Source organism: Hoplias malabaricus, chromosome Y (assembly GCF_029633855.1).
Source record: "Hoplias malabaricus isolate fHopMal1 chromosome Y, fHopMal1.hap1, whole genome shotgun sequence".
Lineage (NCBI taxonomy): Eukaryota > Metazoa > Chordata > Actinopteri > Characiformes > Erythrinidae > Hoplias > Hoplias malabaricus.
Window position 1 is genome coordinate 52,874,108 of NC_089820.1, and position 23,764 is coordinate 52,897,871.

At 41.8% G+C, this 23,764-nt stretch overlaps 1 protein-coding gene across 3 annotated transcripts in view; it reads left to right on the plus strand.

Annotated features, from left to right (window-relative positions):
* LOC136679525 (protein C-mannosyl-transferase DPY19L3-like) overlaps positions 1-23,764 on the plus strand; it is a 49,253-nt gene that overhangs the window by 16,211 nt on the left and 9,278 nt on the right. For 2 of the 3 annotated variants that reach the window (XM_066658110.1, XM_066658111.1), the window contains exons 7-16: positions 2,195-2,318; positions 2,771-2,905; positions 3,407-3,538; positions 3,680-3,781; positions 4,314-4,387; positions 4,764-4,922; positions 5,449-5,571; positions 7,441-7,552; positions 8,645-8,701; positions 9,173-9,255. In XM_066658110.1, the coding sequence (XP_066514207.1) occupies positions 2,195-2,318; positions 2,771-2,905; positions 3,407-3,538; positions 3,680-3,781; positions 4,314-4,387; positions 4,764-4,922; positions 5,449-5,571; positions 7,441-7,552; positions 8,645-8,701; positions 9,173-9,255 (1,101 nt within the window). The remainder of the gene's footprint in view (positions 1-2,194; positions 2,319-2,770; positions 2,906-3,406; positions 3,539-3,679; positions 3,782-4,313; positions 4,388-4,763; positions 4,923-5,448; positions 5,572-7,440; positions 7,553-8,644; positions 8,702-9,172; positions 9,256-23,764) is intronic. The other variant, XM_066658112.1, reaches the window with a different exon arrangement.

Consider the following 23,764-nt stretch of genomic DNA (forward strand, 5'->3'; position numbering starts at 1 on the left):
TACCGACGTGTGTTTTTGGACTGTGGGAGGAAACCGGAGCACCCGGAGGAAACCCACGCGGACACAGGGAGAACACACCACACTCCTCACAGACAGTCACCCGGAGCGGGAATCGAACCCTCCAGGTCCCTGGAGCTGTGTGACTGCGACACTACCTGCTGCACCACCGTGCCGCCTGACTGTAAAATGTCTATGCAAATTGTTATCGTTATGTAAACTAATTGTTATGTTGTTATGTAATTTGCAGTGTTGTCAAAAGTTGAATGGTATTAATAGGGCAGCAGGTAGTGTCGCAGTCACACAGCTCCAGGGACCTGGAGGTTGTGGGTTAGAGTCCTGCTTCGGATGACTGTCTGTGAGGAGTTTGGTGTGTTCTCCCTGTGTCTGTGTGGGTTTCCTCCGGGTGACTGTCTGTGAGGAGTGTGGTGTGTTCTCCCTGTGTCTGTGTGGGTTTCCTCCGGGTGACTGTCTGTGAGGAGTGTGGTGTGTTCTCCCCATGTCTGTGTGGGTTTCCTCCGGGAGACTGTCTGTGAGGAGTGTGGTGTGTTCTCCCTGTGTCTGCGTGGGTTTCCTCCGGGTGACTGTCTGTGAGGAGTGTGGTGTGTTCTCCCCGTGTCTGTGTGGGTTTCCTCCGGGTGACTGTCTGTGAGGAGTGTGGTGTGTTCTCCCTGTGTCCGCGTGGGTTTCCTCCGGGTGACTGTCTGTGAGGAGTGTGGTGTGTTCTCCCTGTGTCTGCGTGGGTTTCCTCCGGGTGACTGTCTGTGAGGAGTGTGGTGTGTTCTCCCCGTGTCTGTGTGGGTTTCCTCCGGGTGACTGTCTGTGAGGAGTGTGGTGTGTTCTCCCTGTGTCTGCGTGTGTTTCCTCCGGGTGACTGTCTGTGAGGAGTGTGGTGTGTTCTCCCCGTGTCTGTGTGGGTTTCCTCCGGGTGACTGTCTGTGAGGAGTGTGGTGTGTTCTCCCTGTGTCTGCGTGTGTTTCCTCCGGGTGACTGTCTGTGAGGAGTGTGGTGTGTTCTCCCCGTGTCTGTGTGGGTTTCCTCCGGGTGACTGTCTGTGAGGAGTGTGGTGTGTTCTCCCCGTGTCTGTGTGGGTTTACTCCGGGTGACTGTCTGTGAGGAGTGTGGTGTGTTCTCCCTGTGTCTGCGTGTGTTTCCTCCGGGTGACTGTCTGTGAGGAGTGTGGTGTGTTCTCCCCGTGTCTGTGTGGGTTTCCTCCGGGTGACTGTCTGTGAGGAGTGTGGTGTGTTCTCCCCGTGTCTGTGTGGGTTTTCTCCGGGTGACTGTCTGTGAGGAGTGTGGTGTGTTCTCCCTGTGTCTGCGTGGGTTTCCTCCGGGTGACTGTCTGTGTGGAGTGTGGTGTGTTCTCCCTGTGTCTGCGTGGGTTTCCTCCGGGTGACTGTCTGTGAGGAGTGTGGTGTGTTCTCCCTGTGTCTGTGTGGGTTTCCTCCGGGTGACTGTCTGTGAGGAGTGTGGTGTGTTCTCCCCGTGTCTGTGTGGGTTTTCTCCGGGTGACTGTCTGTGAGGAGTGTGGTGTGTTCTCCCCGTGTCTGTGTGGGTTTTCTCCGGGTGACTGTCTGTGAGGAGTGTGGTGTGTTCTCCCCGTGTCTGTGTGGGTTTCCTCCGGGTGACTGTCTGTGAGGAGTGTGGTGTGTTCTCCCTGTGTCTGCGTGGGTTTCTTCCGGGTGACTGTCTGTGAGGAGTGTGGTGTGTTCTCCCAGGTGGTGTGGTGTGATTCCAGGTAGACTCTGGACCCACCACAACCATGAACTGGATAAGGGGTTACAGATAATGAATGAATGGTATTAATATATATCTTGCTCTCCCTGTGCTGCAGCTTTTAATCTTAGAGTGCTGTACAGTATGTTGAAACATTTCCAGGACAATTTGAATGGTAGCTCTGATCCAGTCCACAGAACATAGTTCTATAGCCCCGCAGCCCAGTGCTAGACATGGTGTAATCTGAAGTAGTGAATAAAAGCACCAGTTATAAGAGATGTCTACCAATGTTTAGGTATGTAGTGTAACTGCGATAATTCAGCCTGAGGCATGTGAAGGATAGTTTAATAAATGTTTGTAAGTAGTGTAAAACATTACCCTCTGAACACATGTCTGCTCCAACTACTGTATTACAACTTCTTATTTTATGTTTTAATTTAAGTAAAGCATCAACAGCATTTCTGTGCTTATTCTTCTACAGAGTGGATACCACCCGTGTGGAGTTCACAATCTCTCTGAGAGAGAACTGGTCTCTGCCGTTTTTCGCCCTGCAGGTCGCTGCCATTACCTGCTATTTGCGTCCTCAGCTTAGACCGCTGCACCAGGTACACACGTGCCACATAACTAATTATTAATAAGGTAGTCTTTCGAAAGTTTTATTCGCAACTTTACTTTTGTCCATAACATCTGCATTAGAAAACATCTGTTAACAGTGAAGGCTGAGGTAATGCCAAGGAAAGAAGGCCATTTTTAAACAGTGGGCTGAAATATGAAAGAGATGTTTGTAGTATTTACTGAACCATGTGAAATATTTATTCTCTGGTGCACACATTTGTTCTCTGTCAGCTTGTATTCTTTGTAGAGGTGATAGCAGTCTGTTCCGGTCCTTCAGACAGATGGTGCTTCAGTGGAAGAATTCTTCTCCACACCTGGGCTTGAGACAAGGACCTCATGTTCCAGTGTATGATTGGGTGTCTGGATAGTTAGGGATTAACATCTTGTGTGTGTGTGTGTGTGTGTGTGTGTGTGTGTGTGTATGTGCACGCTGTGTTCACAGAGGGTAGTGCTGTGGTTGGTGTTTGTTTGCACACTCTGCTTCTGTCTGACCTGGCAGTTTAATCAGTTCATCCTTCTGGTGCAAGCCCTCCTTATCTTTACTCTGGACGCACTGGACTTTCTGACAGCGGAGCAGGTAACGCACTTAAACTCCCTCAGAACGCTACCATAAGCTTGCTTTGAATTAGTCTTTTTTGTGATTTCACAAAAAGCACATCTCCACCTATCCATTTTAAACCATACAGTGACATCGGTCTAAACAGAGATTGTTTATGGCTGTATATCACTGGCAAATGTAGGCTCCATTTAAGCTCTGTGGCGTAGCCTATTGACCTACGTGTGCCTTGGGACTGTAGGAGCACATCAGAACTGTTAATTACATGCAGCATTATGTTGGCAACATGACGGTTTCAAGACAGTATGCACTGTGAAAATAAAAAGCTATCACGATGACACAAAATCACACCTAAATCAATTTACACCTTGTCTGTGATGCGTCAGATAAATAAAGGATGGGATATCGGATGTCCTGTTTTATTACTCTACCAAAACTATACTGTGCCATTGTGTATTGTGTACTGCAATAAAACATGGCCAGAGTTTTCTCATCATTGTCCTTTCCTCTCTCTCTGTAAAGGTGACGTCTCTGTACCTCGTGCAGGTGGTGAGTCTGCTGTGTGTGTGGACGCTACAGTTCTGCAACTCCATGATTCTGGGTTCTCTGGTGCTCAGCTTCATTGTGGCTGTACTCTTCATTAAACACTTCCAGGTGTGAAGCTAATTCAGCCAGTAACTGTAACTAGAGGGAGAGGGAGAGAGGACACTTTAAAAGAGGATGATGTTAAGAGAGGAAGGGAAATAGACCTTGATTTGAATCTCCTTTTTGTGTGTGTGTGTGTGTGTGCCTCAGACAGGGCTGAAGACAGGAAGCTGTGTTGCTCGTGTAGCGAAGCTGGCTCTCCATGCCTGCCTGGTCCTCACATTAACTTTCATCATCAATTATTCAGCCAAGGTGAGCACTGGGACATGTTCTACATCCTCCGTCCTGTAACCTGCAGGGGAATTCCACTTCTGGCCAGTCTAACTACCACCCAGGGACTTGTGTTATTTTTATTTTTTTTTGTTATGTCTCTCTCTCGCTCTCTCTCTCTCTCTCTCTCTCATTCGCTCTCTCTGTCTCTCATTCGCTCTCTCTCTTTCGCTCTCTCTCTCTGTCTCTCAATCGCTCTCTCTCTTTTGCTCTCTCTCTGTCTCTCATTCACTCTCACGCTCTCTCTCTCTCTCTCTCTCTGTGTCTCTCATTTGCTCTCTCTCATTCGCTCTCTCTCTGTCTTTCATTTGCTCTCTTTCACTCTCTCTGTCTCTCATTCGCTCTCTCATTCTCTCTCTCTCTCTCTCTCTCTGTCTCATTCGCTCTCGCTCTCTCTCTCTCTCTCTCTGTCTCTCTCTCTCTCACACACACACACACAAATATTTTCTCTCTCGCATGCTGTCTCACATAACCTGATTCATCCTACTTTTTTTTCTTCTTTTTCTCTTCTCAGAGAATCCTGCAGCTGAGGTCAGACGAGCACATCTTCAAGTTCATAAAGGCCAAGTTTGGCTTGGGGGCCACTAGGTATGTTCTGTATTGGAATTCTCTGCCTTTGTAGACTTAAGCCTTTTATCATCAATCAAAGCCATTAATGTAATGTTTTATTCAGTATCCCATTCTACAATGAGACTACATGGAGACATTAATCCCCTGTGATTTATAAAGGTCTTACCCCTGTGAAAAATGGCATCTGGAATGAAGTGTAATCTACTCATTCACTCAATATTACAGCTATTTCAGATTACACCATGCCCTCAGGACCATATCACTGTAACAACTTTTTCTAACGTCTAAGCCATAATGTATGGTGCTTTTTTTACATCATCTTTATCATACCTTCCTTCTCTCTCTCTCTCTCTCTCTCTCTCTCTCTCTCTCTCTCACTCACTCTCTTTCTCAGAGATTTTGATGCTAGTCTTTATCTGTGTGAAGAGGCCTTTGGCTTGTTGCCATTAGATACGTTTGATCGCTTGGGTGGTACTCTGCTGGTTTACCCGTATCTCTGCACTCTCTCCGTTCTGATCATTGTGCTGGCACTTGCTGCTTTTACCAACTTCAGGTATTCACCTAAATAAACAGACAATCAAGCAATATTTTAACAGGAATTGTTTTTAATTATAATACGTAAATGATTGTATTTGCTATTATTCAGAGCAGAGTAATTGGCAAAAAACTGTACAACAGGGAAGACCTGATAATGATATGTTGTCCACTCACACTTGCTTAGTATTCCAGGTTAATATAAACACGCATATAGCTGATTATTAAATGTAAATCTTACACATTCAGATTCTCAGAGTACTTCACAGTCTGAAGCTTTGCTGTAGTCCTGTCCTTTAACCATGTACTCTCCTCTGTTCTCACCCTGTTTCTCATTTCCGTCTGTAGCCAGCAGACACACACACACACACACACACTCCCTCACACAAACATGAATAGAGCTTCATTTCAGATAAGCCGGTTAACCTTTCTCTACTTTGAACAAGACGACTGAGGAATAATCAGGGTTCTAATGTCACCGAGTCTTTTTTTCCTTTCTCCAATGTTTAATGCATTTCTCTTTCCTCCTTTACCTGGTTTTCCAGAGAGACTGGGTTGGGCAGAGGGACCGGAGAAGGAGACGACTCGACCTTCACTATGCGGCCAGACATTGCCTACAATCTCCTACACACAGTCTTCTTCGGCCTGCTAGCTTTCTCCACCATGAGGTCAGTGTTACACAAAGTTACACAAAGAATAGGAGTTTTCCTACGAATTCCACATAATTCCAAGGGAGCTGCAGAATTGTGTCTGACCTTCTCTGACTTATCCCCAACCACATGACCATCTGTAGGTTTACGTAGCAGAATCGGATAGTTAATTAGGATTGGTTTTCTCCTCTCAGTGTTGAGCAGTTCAGTGAAGTTGGAGAATAATATTCCGGAGTGACATAGTACTGGCAAGGCAGGTTTGTTTATATGGCACCTTTCATACACAATGGCAATTTAAAGTGTTTTACAGAAACAGTGTGAAAGTACAGACATGTTAAAGCAGTAAAACAAATAAAAAGTAGAAGAATTATATACAGTATAATAGGGGCGGCACGGTGGCGCAGCAGGTTAGTGTCGCAGTCACACAGCTCCAGGGACCTGGAGGTTGTGGGTTCGATTCCCGCTCCGGGTGACTGTCTGTGAGGAGTGTGGTGTGTTCTCCCTGTGTCTGCGTGGGTTTCCTCCGGGTGACTGTCTGTGAGGAGTGTGGTGTGTTCTCCCTGTGTCTGCGTGGGTTTCCTCCGGGTGACTGTCTGTGAGGAGTGTGGTGTGTTCTCCCCGTGTCTGCGTGGGTTTCCTCCGGGTGACTGTCTGTGAGGAGTGTGGTGTGTTCTCCCTGTTTCCGCATGGGTTTCCTCCGGGTGCTCCGGTTTCCTCCCACGGTCCAAAAACACACATTGGTAGGTGGATTGGTGACTCAAAAGTGTCCGTAGGTGTATTCCAGATAGGCTCTGGACCCACCGCGATCCTGAATTGGAGCGGTTACAGAGAATGAATGAATGAATGAATGACTGAATGAATACAGTATAATAGAACACCCCTGTGAGGATAACAGCAACCAGTATAAACACACAATTATAAAATGCTAACAAAGAAAATACCTGCCTTACCTCAACTGGTGTTCCCTCCCATGGGGATAACAACAAAAAAATAAAACAAATCCTTCACGTGAGAGGATAATTAAACCCATGGATTGACGGCAGCTATTTTGAGTGATTTGGGAAAATACCTGATGGCACTCAACCATTAGCTGTTTCTTGCAAATCAGATCTCAGAGTTCTAAAATACTTTTAAACAATTGAAATGGCAGTGTGTCAAAACAACATGGTGTTGATTTAAGATGATTAAATGATTCCTGAAGTATTTTTTGATAAACCGCATTCAGTTGTGACATGTTTCTGAAAGGTTTGAGAAATGGCATATTTTCGTTGTGTGATTGTGTGCTACTGAAAAACCAATTGGATTTTTTTTTCCCCACTAAAGAAGAAAGCAAATTCATTACAACAGCAGCATTTGTGTAGCTAAATAGCCCTGTAGATATATGCAGCAGGGACTATACAAACTGCAGCCATGCGTTAGCCAATGTCAAACAATGTAAAAGTAGTCTGAAAGTTTTATTCCCTTTACGTTTCATTTTAACACGCCTTCCTTTCTTCGGTTATTATTTCCAGGCCCTGCCTAGCCGTTTAGTTTTTCTTTATGTTGAAATTCTACCTCTTTTATCTTATCAGTTTCTCTTCCTGTCACTCAGACCAGTTCTAATCTTTAATCTCCATCTTATTAGAGGAAGCCTTGAGCTGCAGGCCTTTTCGCCTCCTTCTGAAGAAAACGATAATGCTGAGTGAATTATTTTGCTGGAAAAAAAAAAAAAAGATTGCAATATATCACTCTCTGAATTTTTGTCTGCTGTCTTCTGAATACTAACAGGATTGAGAGTGTGGTCTCATCCATAGATAATGTGTTCACTGTATATTTTGCTGTCCTTTTATAAGAAAAATGATAGAAAGAAAGAAAAAGCACTAAAACACAGTTTTCCTCTGGCTGCAGGATGAAGTATCTGTGGACTGGTCATATGTGTGCTTTCGCTGCCTTTGGGGTTTGTGGCAAGGAGGTCTGGGCACTGTGTCTGAGAGTGATCCACTGCAACACTACAGCTAAGGTCAGTGGAAACACTAACGTAAGAGCAGAGGGCAGAAACTCGCACTGTGACCAAGAACTGTTTTTTCTCGCAATTTATCGGGAGTGGCGATATATTGTAACTGAATTTAACCATGGTTTCTGGCCATTTAAAAATATATCTTTTCATCTGACAGCTATAATTTCAGTCATGTTACAGAGAGTAGGGGTCCCAGCATCAAGAGCCTTGCCTCATATTTTAATGATGTAGCCCAGCTTTATTACTTGAGAAGGGACTTAGTTCCTTCTACATGGAAAGAAGCAGTGTTACCCACTATACTATTTAATAGTCTTCTGTGTTAAAGCTAGCAGTGCGTCACCTGTTTATACTTCTTAGGTGAGGAAGAATAACTATATCAACCAATCTACAACAGCCTGTGAGTCATCCTATCACATGCTTGAAAATAATCTCATTTATCACTCTTAATAATTGCTTGTGGAGTGAACTTCAGGAAAAAAAGCATGCCACCAGTAACTTAACAATAGAAGGATTACACCTCAGTGGAATTAGACTTTTTCCTGTGTACCTCAGTCTCCCATCGCCTAAGCAAGTGTAATTTTTAATATGTGCAATCAGAGCCTCATTAATGTCCTCACACTGTGTTCAGTCATGGACTTTTTTAGTCAGAATACAAGTTGGCACGAATGCGTTTACATGCATCCAGCTGAGGAGCACCTGGGTTTGTAAGTATGTGGACGTGGAAGATAAGCAATGCCATATGAAATGTGAGTTCATGAGAAAGTGGAAGTTGACAAAATAAGAATATAGATCCTATCTCGGTCTTGAGATGTATCTCGAGAGCTGCATTACACCTGTAGTTGTTATGAGTGGAGATTTAGTTTCTGTGAAAGCTTGCTATCAGATTGCTACAGTATTACAACATGCACTTGCAGTGCTCTCCACTAGGTGGCAATGTAGCAACAAAGTAGTGACAACCTAAATCTGTGAAAGTGTGTGTGTGTGTGTATGTGTATGTTTGTGTGTGTGTATGCGCATATATCCGTATATATGTGTGTGTGTGTGTGTGTATATATATATATATATATATTAACGTTTTTTTTTCTGTTTTTACAGCTCAGGCTGATCAGGTACTTTGTTCCGATTGTGGTTCTGGCATTCCTTTATTACAAGGTAAGACATTTGTAGCAGGGCTATCATTTTTCAATTTGCATATTGGGCTAATCTGTCTGGGCAGCAGTAAAGCGGGCAGCACTGCGCTGAGCTCAGACAACCATGAAGAAAATCTCACTGGAGAAATGCTAGCACTCTCCCCATGTTTGTTGTTTTTAAGAGGATTTCTTTTCTCCCCTGATGGACTATTTCTGCTCTGTCAACAGTGTACAGGCAATATTTAAACACACATAAAATATGCAGGTGCTTGCACTCAATTTCTAGTCTTAATCTCAAAATATCCAGATCTCTCTCTCTCTCTCTCTCCTCTGTTCTCTGTCACTCTATTTTCTCTCTATTTCCTTGCATTTTCTTTGTTTCTTTACATGTGTATCTCCTTCTGTCTCCTTTTTGTGTACTCTTTCTCTTTCTCTCTTTGTCTCTTTTTCTCTTTCTTAAGCAATTAATCTGTGTGTGTGTGTGTGTGTGCAGTTCTGGCCCAAACTGATGGAGGAACTGTCTGAACTGAGGGAGTTTTATGATCCAGACACTGTGGAGCTGATGACGTGGATTAGGTAAGGCACTTGAGCACAGACATACCACATGCTGAAGTATTCTTTTGAATGTAGACTGTACAAAATATGAATTTACAGTAAAACAGTGGAGCAGCAGGTAGTGTTGCAGTCACACAGCTCCAGGGGCCTGGAGGTTGTGGGTTTCGATTCCCGCTCCGGGTGACTGTCTGTGAGGAGTTGTAGTGTTCTCCCTGTGTCCTCGTGGGTTTCCTCCTTGTGCTCCGGTTTCCTTCCACGGTCCTAAAACACACGTTGGTAGGTGAATTGGTGACTCAAAAGTGTGAATGTGAGTGCAGGCGTCACCCTGTGAAGGACTGGCACCCCCTCTAGAGTGTATTCCTGCCTTGCACCCAGGGATTCCGGGTAGGCTCCGGACCCACCGCAACCCTGAATTGGAGAAGAGGTTACAGATAATGAATGAATGAATTTAACTCAGCAGGGCTTCCAGGCATCCTGGAAAGCTGGAATTCTGTTGTCTGTTCATAGAAAGACATGGAGAATTATAACATTATATAAAATGTCCTGGAAGTATAAGTGAGGACCTGTAAATATGTAAAGTTGTGCCATTAAGTCAGAGGGATAGCACATGCTAACACATTGTTGCATACTTTTAGTCACCCACTTTAGTGTCAGTTCAAATGTGTTGTGTTTATCAATGCTGCAGTGTTGCCTTGGGACAGATATATAGATGTTATATCAGAAATAAATTCTAAATGGAAATACGCTAGCTTTCTTTAGCATATAATAATATTCTAGTATTTCAACAGTTAATAAAGAATGGGTTGTCTCTGTATGATTCTGTAAATGACTTAAGGGTCATTAGGTGTTCTAATATAGATATCCTTGCAAAGAACATTTCAGCAGGATGCATCGTGGTCTCTTTGTATTGAACTATGCATATGTCTATCACTATTCCCAGTATGCTCAGAAAAGCAGAACCTCCAAATTAAATTATTTCCAAATTGTTATCATTTAAATTTTTTTAAATTTCACAACAGCAAAATAAAAATTCATACCAATAGAAATGAACACAATAACTGTAATGTTTTCACAGTGTCCAACTCTAAGCACACAATGCTTTTTTTTTATAGTTGTTATATGTTCTTGGTCATGTACTTATATTCCCAACTAGTAAGTCTAACGGAAACATACAGGAAAAAGTAGACAGTGATTGGCCGTTCCGTCTGGACTGTGCTGAGAACCTGCATTTTGTTTGAGGAGCGGGCTGTTTTTAGATGCACCATGAATAAGTCATTAAGAGCTGGAGAGGACCCAGTGGCTGGGACACTAGCCTTTCAGAGTGTATTTTATCAGTGCTATGAGATGTAGCTCAAATGAAACAGTATATTTACCCCCTGGTCCTGTTACTTGTTGTTATTAAGGCTGTCAAAATTTTTTAATATATGTCAAACCTAATAAAAAAAAAAGACACATTTGATTGGATGTTTTCTAAAAGAATGTTCTTTAGTTCAGAAACTTCTGGGTCAGTCAAATTATTTATGCATTCTTTGAATTTGGCTCGAGGTTTAGTAAATTTAGATACCAGTATTTACACAAATAACACCTACCAAATAGACGAAAGAACACTGCTGACGTAAACCAAACAAAACAATTATTACGTTTGGTTTCAATTAGAAATATATGAGAATAATTGTGAACAACCAATGACTAGGAACTCAGTTTTTCTAAATGAGGTGATTTTGTTTGTTTCATAAGCTGAAGAAAACTAATTGAGTGAAAAAGTATCTAATGTGATTGAATGATCTTCTAATAATGGCATAGTTATTATTTAAGATGAATTTAACCTACACTGTAAACCTGAATTAGTTCGCAGAACTCAAAATAATTAAGGAAATCTGTTGCCAAAAGATTCATAAACTCATATGTCTGAAGAATGCGCACACACTTACTTTAAGTGTCTACAACTTCTTTCAATACTACTAGGTACTATGAACTAATCTAAAAATACATTCATTCATTGTCTGTAAGCAGTTACCTCAAGGTACCAGTTCATCACAAGGCACTACACACTCACACCCACTCCTGCACGGCCAGTCCACCTGCCAAAGTGTGTTTTTGCACTGTGGGGAACACACCAAACTCCTCAGGGCAGTGACCCAATGCAGGTCTCGAATCCTCGACCCTAGGACTCTGGAGCTATGTGAAAGTGATTCTACCTGCTGCGCCACCGGCCCTCACACTGAAATAAGCCTGTCCACATTCCCTAAAAGCAGTGAACCCCAGACCGTCCACCATCTCGGCTGAAAATTGCTGCACCCGTCCTCTGTCTGTGACTTCATGCTGCATAAACTCAACATTTAAGTTCAGTTAAATCAATCATATACAGCTATTTTTTACTTAAAACAGGACTCTGCTCAATCTAACTTTTACACTTTCACAAACTCAAAATTAAGAAATTGTTGAAAATAATTGAATTGTTCAATTGAGTGCAAAATAGAATCACTCAAGCCAGTTAATTACTTTGAACATTAGGGTTTGCAATATTGAAATTAGGAGATGAAACACACAACCAAACCCATATTTAGCCTAGTGCCACTCCACTTGGTAAGTTTTCCCAATCACACTATGTTACCAAGCTGGTAGGGTGGAGGTACAGTTTCCTCAGAGATGTGTGAAGCCAGCCACCACCTCTTTTATAAGCGACTGCCAATGCAAAGTCATTGCACAAATCAGTATGCCTAGTGACTAGGGGACACAGGAGGCTAACTAGTGGGCTAGGACTGCCTACCACTCCTGGCATTTGTGCTCACCGCCCCCTAGTGTTCACTAGTGTGTGTAAATGTGTGTTTCACTGCAAGAATTGGGTTAAATGCAGAGAACAAATTTGTCTGTGTACAAGCACAGTGGTCAATAAAGTAATTTTAATTCTAATTCTACTTCTAATCTTTGCCACCTAGAGAGCTTGCCATGGATTGCAGTGGCATCACTGGAGAGATAGGGCCAGTGCTTAGACTCTGGTGCCACTCGGTCACACTGTTATATGATATTACATGGGCATTGATTGATGCAATGATTTATCCCTTTCAGTTTACAAATATTGATTTTATTTTGTTTTATATTTCTTATTAGAGTTCTCTGTTTATTACTGTGAATGTTTCTGTGTTTAGTAGCTCTCTCACGAATGAGAAAGTCGGAAATGTGCGTGATTAAAAAAAGTGAAGCTGATAAAGATTGTGAGTGTATTTATGTGGTGAAGGTAGATGTGATGTCACATGACACAGGTTTTCTCCCTGCTAAGCAAATCCAATTTATGTCGGAGATTAGAGTGTGTGTTACCTTGGCAGCGGCTGCTACTGCGGCATTAAACCTTTTCTCTGCGCTAATTACCCCACAGATGAAAGAGTTAAGTACGGATCACCTTTCACCAAACCGCACCGCTGCCAAAACTCCCTCTTCTCCAATGTAGATTCTCCAGAGTGCTATGTTCTTCAGGGAAAATAGGGAGTGGGTGCGGGCTTTAAGATGGCTGGCAGACTTCAGAGAGACAGCTCTCAGCCTGTTCTCTAACAACCATGAAATAGAATACACTGTGTATCATGCATTATTATGCCGTGTTGATTGTGGACAGGTTGTTAAGAAAACCCTGGCTTTTTTTTTTTGCCAAGCCTTTGAAATAATTATTTGTTTATCAGGAACTCAAGCAACGGAAGATTCAGTTTCAAGTTAGGCTGTGGCATGCCTATTTAAAATGACCGTTGTCCTTATTCCAATTATGATTAATCTACAGTCAGCTCTGAGATAATTGGCAGCCTCAGTATCAATTGGTGAAATATCATAAAAATCTCAGCTTGATAATTGAATGAAAAGAATCTAAGATTTAACTGCATATTCAGTCTAAGAAACCCAAATGTAATTTACTCCATTCAGCTACAAGATTAAAACCACTGATAGACGCCGTGTATGAGGTTGATTATTTTGTTACAGTTGTCAAAGGTGTGATGAATTAGCCAGCAGTTTTACAGTCAGTTCTTGGAGCCTGATCAAGGAAGGACACAGTGAAGGGAAACAGCCACAGGTTCATGAGTGCCCAAGGCTTATTGATATGCGAGGGGAGCAAAGGGGTCAGCATGGTCATGCAGTCCCATACGCATCAAGCTGTGATACATTGTGTGTTCTAACTACTTTTTGTCAGAGCCAGTATTCACTTTTCCATCGTTTTATGTTACAGTAGCTCTTCTGTGGGATAGGACTAATGGGCTCCTCTGGTGCCTCAGTGAGCCTTGGGAGGCCATGACCCTGCCACCAGTTTACTGGTTGCCCTTCCTTGGACCACAGTTATTAGTTGTGTGGTGCTAATTCTGCAGTGTGTGTGCGTTTTGACTGCTTTTAAAGTGTTCAAAAAAGGTTGCCATATGTGCAATCAATAGGCAGGTTGTAGTCAGTGTTTCTTGGATGTTCCTCATCATCAGCTTCTGATTGGAGTACCTCAGATTTTACTTTACAGCACCTTCTGGGTCGTTAATATGTGGATAATATCATGGTATTATATTAATAGTTTCCCAATAAATTTAACATCAGTGCCCTGGTTGTTACTAAATAATCTAAGGTACCCCAAAAGTAACTCATTCGCCTGTTTCTACCTTTGTACTGTTCCTGACCGTCTGTGTCTTTAAATGCTCAGGTACAGTGTCAATACAGATCTACTGCTTCTCACATTAGCTGATAATAACAGTTTTTTACAGATCTTTGCTTTACTTAAGCAGGGAATCAAAGCCTACTCGTTCATTTTTGCTAATCTGTAAAACTGGGAGTTCCACCCTGTTTTTCTGCATAGAAGGCAGCAGCTTTATCATCTACGCCAACCTCTGGCTACAACAATAACCCTCAATATTCTGAAGAACATATGTTATTATCAGATATCACATACATTAGCTAAGAAATAAGATGCAAGTCTGAAATAAGAAATGCATCAGCTTGTTTGGCGGCTTCATTAAGCAGAAAGAATATCATGAGCTACTCTGTTTTTTTTTTACATTCATCCTCCAATATTCACTACTGAATGAAAATGACAGTATTCTTCTTCTTCTTCATCATCATCTTCTTTTGTACTTAATCCACTTTCATGGTTGTTCTGTAGACAGAACAAGCAAAGAACCCCCGGCAACTCTTTCCCTCTCAACTTCCACCAGCTCCTCCTGGGGAATCCCTATGTCTTTTCAAGCCAGGCTGGATATACAATCCCTGCAGCGTGTCCTGGGTCTACCCCAGGGCCTCCTCCCTGTTGGACATGCCCGGTACACTTCCAGCGGGAGGTGTCCAGTGGGCATACTTATATGAACCAGTTCAACTGGCGAAGGAGCAGCGGTACTACCCTGAGCTTCTCTCAGATCACTGAACTCCTCACCTGATTACAGAGATTATGCCCAGCAAACCAAAAAGCTAATTTCAGCCTCTTGTGTCTGTGATTTTGTTCTTTCTGTCTTTACCCAAAGCTCACATGAACAGGCCATGTTGAGGGCTGTGTCCTATCACCCTCAAGGTCTAGAGTAAGGGTATAGTGCAGTGGCCATAAAGAACAATTGCAGTGTGGACCTTAGCAACAGAAACAAACTGTTTCTACTTTCTAGCTTTTAAGATGTGTTCAAATTAGCTTTATTTTATGGCGGCTGCCTTGGGAGAAAGTTAGAGTCTGAATGTTACATGGTCATTGATCGCAATAATTCCTAAAAACAGAGGGTAAACTTTATGGTTTAATTCAGCAGCAGTAAAATGAGTTGAATTAAGATCTCATCAAATAAAGTATTTGGGAAAAATCTCCTAATTGGTAAAGTCCACATTACTTTATTAAATGTTGACTTTTTGGGGGCACCAGCTTGCTCTGAGGCTTCATTAAGCAGAATCAGTATCATGAGCTACTCTCACTGGGCCACAGAGCAGGGTTGAAACAGGCTCAGAGAGTTCCCCTTTTTGGCACAAACGGAGCGAGGGCTTTATATAAAAAGCTGACTCAGCCTTTGATGCCATTGCAGAAGGGCCAGTAGATTTCTCATTGTCATGCAAGTAGGCCCAAGCTTCTTAATTCTTAATAAATGTCTGAAGTAGGGTTGGCACAATACCACTTTTTCTTCTTCTAATTTAGATTCTGAAACTTTGGTTATCTGCTGATATTAGTTTTTTCTTTAAAATGTATTTGAATAAGCTTTTTTTTCCCCCAAATGGAGGCACTTACAGCAGCAGTTGAGCAAAGAGCCAAATTATAGTTTTCAACTTTCACAAAAAAGTAGCCAGTGTAGCCCAGACATATTTGGAAAACACATTTTACTTCATTAATTTAGCACTAGAGTTTCAGGACAAATTTTTTCAGTAAATACATTCCCAAAATGCCCCCCCCCCCCTCTCAAACTCATCTAAGTTTGGTTCTCTATTAAGGTTATTGTTTATATACTTTACAACAATGTCCAGGTTTTCTTTATTTTTTTGGGTGTGTAATAGAAATTAAGAAGAGCTAACTGTGGCTGCTGTGTGTGGCAGTGACCATCCAGTGATAAAGTACGAAGGAAAATGGTGCGCCAAGTATATCTCAATGTAGAAAACTGTCATACTTTAACAGCTTAATGCACCGAAGAGAATGGAAAGAATTTTCTCAGTGTTGCAGTCCAGACCCCTCTTCACTGATTGTAGATTTACTGTTGTTGTGTGAACGGAGAGTTTGCGGGACACAATATGACACATCAGTCTAGAGTTTTCCTCTGAGCTTGTCAATGTGGTGTTAAACCAAGCCTTTGGTGTGTGTGTGTGGGTGTGTGTGTGTGTGTGTCTTCTCAGTGTGAGTGATCCGTGGCCTTTCTCTCTGACTGCCTCTTTTCCACAGATCCCAGCATGTTCTTTGTCAGCATTGTGACGCTCTGTCATCATAGTCAGTCTTATCACTCTGAATGTCTGTCTGCCATGTAATTAATTTCCTCTCCATTGTTTCACGATTTTTATACCGCACATCCTTTTTGTTAGAAGGGGAAAAACAGAGTTATTTCCGAATGTTGCCTTGTTTTGGAATAATGAAGACAAATTAGCCTTTTGTTTTCTCCGGAGGAAGAAACTTTCACGGCCCCTCAGAGCATGGGTAATTTATGTTCCTTGAATGAACCAAGATGCTTTTCATTTTTTTTTCTGCTGTAGTTTCTCTGGCTTTTCTCCCTTTTTTTTTCCTTCAGTGTTTTCTTTCCATCTACACAGCCCTTCAATTTTCGCTACCAAATGGCGCTCACACAGCTTTATTCTTCCCTGCTTTTTAATTTGGCAAATTAGCATTATTTTTGGTGACTGCCTTGGGAGAAAGCTCACTAACACTACGTTAAAGCATGTGAGTGAGTCCTGACTTGCCTCAGGCCCAATTTTACATCCCCTGAAGCTTTTAAAGTCACACCCCCCCACCCCACTGCATTTTGGAGAGCTCATATCTTACGTTTTGGGAGTATTTTTATGTTCTTCTACCTTTTGTCCATGTTTAACAACTAAAGGAGTTCAAGTTTCTCATTATCTTTTAAGATAATATCATCCTTTATTAGTCCCACTAATTCACAGAATTTTAGAGTTATACACAGTGTTTTGGCTACTGTGCTTTTAAGACTGATATATGTTTAAATAAACCGTGTGAAGGGACTGGACGAGCTGCTGAAGGCTAAATTGGTAAATGTAAATTGGTTGCTTGTCCCAGCACAACACCATACATTCTAAGTTAATTTTGCTGCCAAATTTCTACATATGATCCTCAAAATATTTTTTGGGGTTGTTCACCTGACACTATGCAATGCTCTGTAAATCCAATAAGACTGAGTGTTGTTTCCTGCATGGAACAGATATGTGTGTTACAGATTATTATTATTAGAGTGAGATCTAGTGCTGATTGTGTGTTTGACTTAATTGCAGTTTGGTGGAACACATTTCCTGCGAGTGGCTCTGTTGCTCACTGGTCGCCCAATTTGCAGTTTCCAAATTGTCCACTTTAAACTGTAGCTGCCACTCAAGAAACACTCAGAGTGAAATTTCATTTAACTCTGAGTCACTTCCCCTCATCTGCAGATCAATCACATGACATTTCAGTGGCTGCTCTCACCCGATCGATCGGATCATGACTCTATCTGAACTACGTAATCGATATTCGTCTTTCTCCCTGTCTCTCGCTGTCCGTCTCTTTTGTTTTCTTTCTTTCCTTGTCTGTCACTGTTTGTTTCTCTCTCTCCCAACCTTCCATCCATCTCTTTCTTGTTCTCTTTCTACCTCTTTTCCTTCTTCTCCTGCCTCTTTCTTTCTATTTTTTTCCTTGTTTTCTACCTACTCACTGCCTTTCTCTCTCTTTCTCCCTCTCTCACACTACTCTAATTTTGTTCTCTCCCTCTCCTCTCCATACAGCCTCTTTAGAGTGATAGTCACTTTGTCCTGGATCTCCGCCAGTTCATGTACACTGTATTGGGCAATCAGCACCCCGCTCCAAGTATGCTCTGCTGCCCTCTGAGATACGTGAGCAGAAGTTTGAAAAGTTACAATGACTGGCTTCACCTGTCTCTGAGCCATATTTTTAGAAGATTTTCATCCTCAACACCTATCAACAGTTTGAAGACTTGGAGATACATAGCTTTTCTTAATGTGTTGAAATCATTAGCATGTTCTCTTTGTCTTGTCTTTTGCAATAAATTAGCAGTTCTTAACAGAACTTGCAATGAATACATTCAAGGCATTCAGGTGTTTAAAAACATCGCCGAAAAGATTTTTGACATTTTGAAACAGAAAAAACTAAATGCTTTATTTAGAAAAAGAATAGTTTAAAAAAATTAGCATTACATAGAAACAAAAAACACACAGACACACAAGGTACACAGACCCTACTATGTTTTGTCTTTTTACAGCTTTTTGGCAGCTGTAGTATTTGGCAACCCTGTGGCTTATGAGCATGGAGTCCTCTACATGGTTTGTGGTCCTAGTAAATCAAATATTCATTTACCAACTCATTGTGGGCACAAATTACATATTGTGCAGCACATTTTGCTCCGCGGCTGTTCTCATACGTACATCTGGCCATGAGTGGCCACTTTATTTTGTACACCTGCTCGTTAACGCAATTATCCTGCTGCGCTGAATAGAGAACCATGTGGGTGCAAAGAATATAACAGGAGATGTGGAAAGACTCTGGTGTAAACCTTAGATCAAGCAAGACACAAGATCTAAGTTAGCTTGACCATAGTATGAACAATAATGCCAGATGTGTTGACACTAGCATCTCTGAAACAGCTTAACAGCTTGTGATTTCATGCCCTATAGTCTCTTGAGTTACAGAGTGTAGTGCGACAAACAAAGAACACACAGCGTGCAGCAGCTCTGTGGGAGAATACACCTTGTTAATGAGAGGGGTCGAAGAAGAATGACCAGCCTCAAACTAACAGGAAGGTGACAAAGACTCAAATAACAGCTGTTTACCAACAGCTGTGTACAGAAGGGCTTCTCTGAATACAAAATGTCTCAGACTTTGAAGCAGATGGATGACATTAAAAGACCACACCAGGTTTCAGTCCACTCAGATGAGCTAAGAACAGGAATTTGAGGTTATTGCAGCCATCTTATCTACCAGAAATGGTTGACTGAGGATTAGAAAAATGTTCTGCTGAATCGGGACTTCTCCTGTTTTCAGATGGTAGGGTTGGACTTTGGCCTAAACCACAATTCACAGATTCATTCCACTATGAGTCAACAGCCAAGGGCAGGCCAGGGCACAAACACTACATATCAAGCACATCAAAAGGGAATTTCACACATTTCGCCCTATATTCTCGGCATTGTGATATTGTTATAATGGAACCAGAAGAAGACGTCTGAAGTTTACATCATGTTCATGATGGCTTAGTGCATGCTGGGTAATATGTGGCATTGCCAGACTCTGTAGGGAGAGCCTAGTACCATTCAAAACATAACGTGGCCAAGAACTGCCTACTACTGCAGAAGAAGTTTGACTGGCATGCAAAAGGTCCAATCACAAGTCTGCTTTATTTGGCATGATGTGTAGAAGAGGACAGTGTTTATGATTCACGTTGAACTGATACCAGAGCCATGTATGGAGAGATAATCTGAATGCACCTGGCAGAATCCTGACAGTGAGGCCATCTTAACTTATTCAAGTATCAGACACTGTCTTGTGGGCAGAGCTTCTGTGGCTGAGACTAAATAGTCCCCAAAGTATTATGTATTTATTTATTTATTTTAATCTAAAGCATATACTACATTCCATGTGGCTCCTTATGTAGCTGCTTGACAGAATGCCAGAGTAACACTTTTTATTTCCTTTTTTTTTTTTTTGGCCATACATAAATGTGTTACTTTATACCTTAACTGTTTTCTGTTATTCTGTTTTCACACCTAGTGTGTTTTCTAAAGTTTATACCAGTTTGGATTGTTGTGACATTGGCTCTGTTGGATTTATATTGCAGTGGCTAAAGGTTTTAGATATTAATAAATTGGCCTACGATATAGCACGACAAAAGAGACACTTAAACCGTCTTTATCACAGTTAATAAGCAATTTAATTAAATCTCACTCTGTTTCTGTGTGATTGATAGGTTAAGAGTCACACATTATCAAATATACATAGCCACAGCAATGTGTTTTATTAACGAAGTGAGTGCCCTTGAATGATTTAATATTAAAACAGGTACATTCTGTGAGTAATACATTCTTTATGTGCTACTTGAAAAAGAGAAAATATTATTTGACACTGAATTCCCCTATTTTGTGTTGATATTGTATAAAATTGTCTTTCCACTAGCAATGCAATGAATTGGAAGAGACTGAGGATTTTTTTCCCCCTCAGGGTTTACACTGCTTTATTTTTCAAATAATTTGTGGCACAGGCAGAGCTTTAAGTGGTGGGATAAAGGGAGGTAATCATAAGAAAGCAATAGTCACTAAAGTCGGTGTTATAGTGAAGGATATGTAGAAGGGGATGTGGTGTTGGACAGCAGCATGAATGCAGTGCTGAAGCAAAATTAATTGAAATTAAAGCCCCTGAAGTTTAACACTTATTCAGCGAATGCTGAAGGGAAAGTGCTTTACCAAAACTGTCTAAGTGGCTAATGTCAGTCCAAGTTTTTAACTGGTGGAGTAAACCTAATATACCTAATAAATTGTCCAATTTGTTTATAATAAATGATAAGTAAGATCAGATCAGTTTCTCTCTCGCTTTCTCTCTCTCTCTACGCTCCATTGTGACCTCAAATAACAAAGCTCTATGTGAGGTATGTTTCCAGAGAGAAACTAACAGGCCAGCAAGACAAAAAGGTCTGAATGTTCAATGCACTCCCTCTGAATACTCCCTAGAGTTTCAATAAAGTATTCTCCCTAATAGACTGCGAACCATTTAATTTGAATCCTAATTAAGTCTGAATTCTAAATGTGTGTTTGTTTGTTTTTTATTGTTTTTTTTTTTGTCTCCAGGATCTCGCCTAATTGTCCAGCTATGTCTCTCTTACTATGGCTTTTTTTCCTCTTTGAGTGTGAACTCCTCTGGCCCGAGTTCTCCACCTAACTTACAGCGGGATAGATTTTCTGCTAGCTTTTTGCTGACTAACTAGCAGAGTGATTGACTGATGATGAGTGGGCAGTTCATTCACCCCCCCCCCCCCCGAGTTCACTCATCCGTTTGGCCCAAATCGACAACGTGTACTGATGGCTGCCGTTTTTTGGATGTGTCGTCATTACGGCGAAGCCCCACTTTGAGTGTGTTCATTAAACTTTGATGGCACACTGCTTTGACATTGTAACCATATTTTTATGAGGGATGAGTTTTCTGCTCGGAGCATAGAGCATTTGAACATCTGCTGATATGTCAGGACAAGATTGAGTGTATTTCAGTTAGCTGACTCGCTAAACGTTGAAATGTCCCAGTTGCCCAACTTTTGAGGAGAGGAGAACACGCCGCAAAATTCCCACGTGGTAGTTGTTAGCGTTTGCCAATAAAGGCATGGCCATTCATTTGGTCATGTCCAATATAACATCATTAAATTCGCTCCGTAGGCTCTGTGGGCAGAGTATCATTGAAAAGCTAGCACACCTGCATCTGCCTGCATGATAGTGGCCGGCCACCACTGCGAGGGTCCCATCAGCTTGAATATTAATGTCATTAATCAATTTTTATAATGTCAAAGGGGTGCGGGCTAACTCGAGCTGACATTTACCCAAGATAGTATAATTCTGAAATGAAATGCAAATCAGCCCAGGGCCAAAGGAATCCCTTATCAATATGGCGTAATTAAGCAAGGATAACCACCTCCACCAGAGCACAAACTGACCCCAAGGAAAGAGTGAAGGGTCACTTTCTTAGGCGTCTTTGATCTGGATTTAGAGCGAAAGAATGATAGATCGTTTTGGAATTCCAAATCCACTTGATTTTTACAGATTTGACATGGGAATGGGCGTGAGCTGTCAGAAGATTGGAGCAGAACGGCTGTTGTGAAAGAGGCTGACGGCTCTGTCTCACAGCGTCGCCTCATAATCAGATTGTGTTCCTTTTTAATATCGATAATACGATGACTCGGCCAGGAGGGAGCACTCAGCCTGGAACAGGGGATTATGGGACTTAATCTGCTGCCTTGGTGTGTGTGTGTGTGTTTGTTTTTATATACTTTCAGGGCAAAACATCTTGATTATGTAGTGAACCAGAGAAACCAGTCAAACCCAACATGGCCATCTGTCATTTTTAGTCAAATAAAATTATTATGTATGATGTGTTCATTTGTCATCATCAGGGATAACATATGTCACAGGAAATTGCGCAAAAGTCTTAATAAATAACTAAATATAATAATCACATTTTTTAAATCAGGTTTTCAGTATTCATTGTTTCCGTATTTTGCCTTTAATACACCTTCCGATCTTATCATGTTTAGTGAACTGGCTTTCATTTGTTTAAGTGATGATTTTGCACAGCATCATCATTTTCTTCATCTCTCTCTCTCTCTCTCTCTCTCTCTCTCTCTGTTTGTGTGTGTGTGACTGTAGTGACAGTGTTAGTCTGTAACTGTACTCTATGGGTTGCTCTCTCTTCAAAGTCTTCCCTCAGGATCTTGATACCACCTCATTTTCTTCTCACATTAGCCGCTGCCAGCGGACAAGCCGCTCCGCCACCCGCTGACAAATGGCAACCCCTCTGTAGTCTATTACTGCTAGAACCTTCACCCTCATTCTTCTTTACTCCCTCACTTTCCTTCTATCTCTCTCTCTCCTGCTCGCATTCTCCTTACTCCTGTATCTTTCCCTCTTTAGCTCATTTCTTCCTTAGTCAACCCCCCCCCCCCTCTCCCAGTCTCTCTAGTTCTGTTGCATTCTCATTTCTTCTGTGTACACTTACCCATTTCTCATCTCTCAACATTTCTCTTTCTGTCTCTCTGTTTCTTTTGGCATTCCCTCTATTCTCTAGTTTCTTTACTCCTTTAACTAATTTCATTCTAAATCAAACTCATCCATCTGTCTCTCTCTCTCTCTCTCTGCCCTTCTCTTTTTGGCTCACCCCTTTATTCGCCATGCTCTCCTTCCCTGTCATTCTATTTCTAAACATGTTGCTTTCTTACTTTCTTTTTAGCACTGTCATATCTTTCTTAATTATGCTTGCCCTTCATTTACCCACCAATTTATTTCTTATTAACTTTGCTTGCTCTCTCTCTCTCTCTCTCTCTCTCTCTCTCTCTCTCTCTCTCTAACACCCCCACTGTATGTACAGAGGTGAGGATTCTGTGGTAGAGGAGGGCAGGCTGAGTGCTGAGAGACAACCCTCAGTAATTGTGGCCATTTTTCTCCCTGTTCAACTTTGCCAGTGTCTTGAACAGTCTCAAATTGAATGCTCCTGTAGTTACTGTGTGTGTGTGTGTGTGTTTGTGTCCATGTGTTTGGAAGAGATGGTCCGAGAGGAATAAGGTGTTCAGGGTTCCATTGAGAAAAGAAGTCAGTATGCAGTTAAAGTGAATGTGTTTTTATATTATATGCATTTAGCCCTCACATTTTTTTGGCTGCTGTTTATTGACCTGGTGCATGGCAGGGGTGGGGCTGTCCTCTGGAGGTTCTTGATATACGAAAGACTCTGAGCAATATTCCTTTACTCTAATAAAACATTCCTCCCAACACTTGCCGGTCGTAATGAAACATTCCTGCCAGCTAACATCTGCCATAATGGAACTGTCCTTTTGCACTCAGGGTCTAGTCTGTCCACCATTCTCCTTCACCTTACCTCTGAGACTGACAAACACAAACACTCCTGTTTACTACAGTCCTCAGACAAACTGCCATCTGTAGTCAAGGAAACACATTTGCTTCAACACAGTTAGAATAGCTGTTCCTAGTGCTGGTATTATTTGAACTAATTACGTGAAGCGTTTACTTCTGCTTTAGAGGGTAAACGTTTTTGATAAATACTGCTCTGGTCACGTTTTTAAGATCCAACAAAATGGCCGATAGACGTCTGAAGCCGGGCTGAAATGGAATTAAACCTGTTATAATGTCGTGTGCGCCGTGT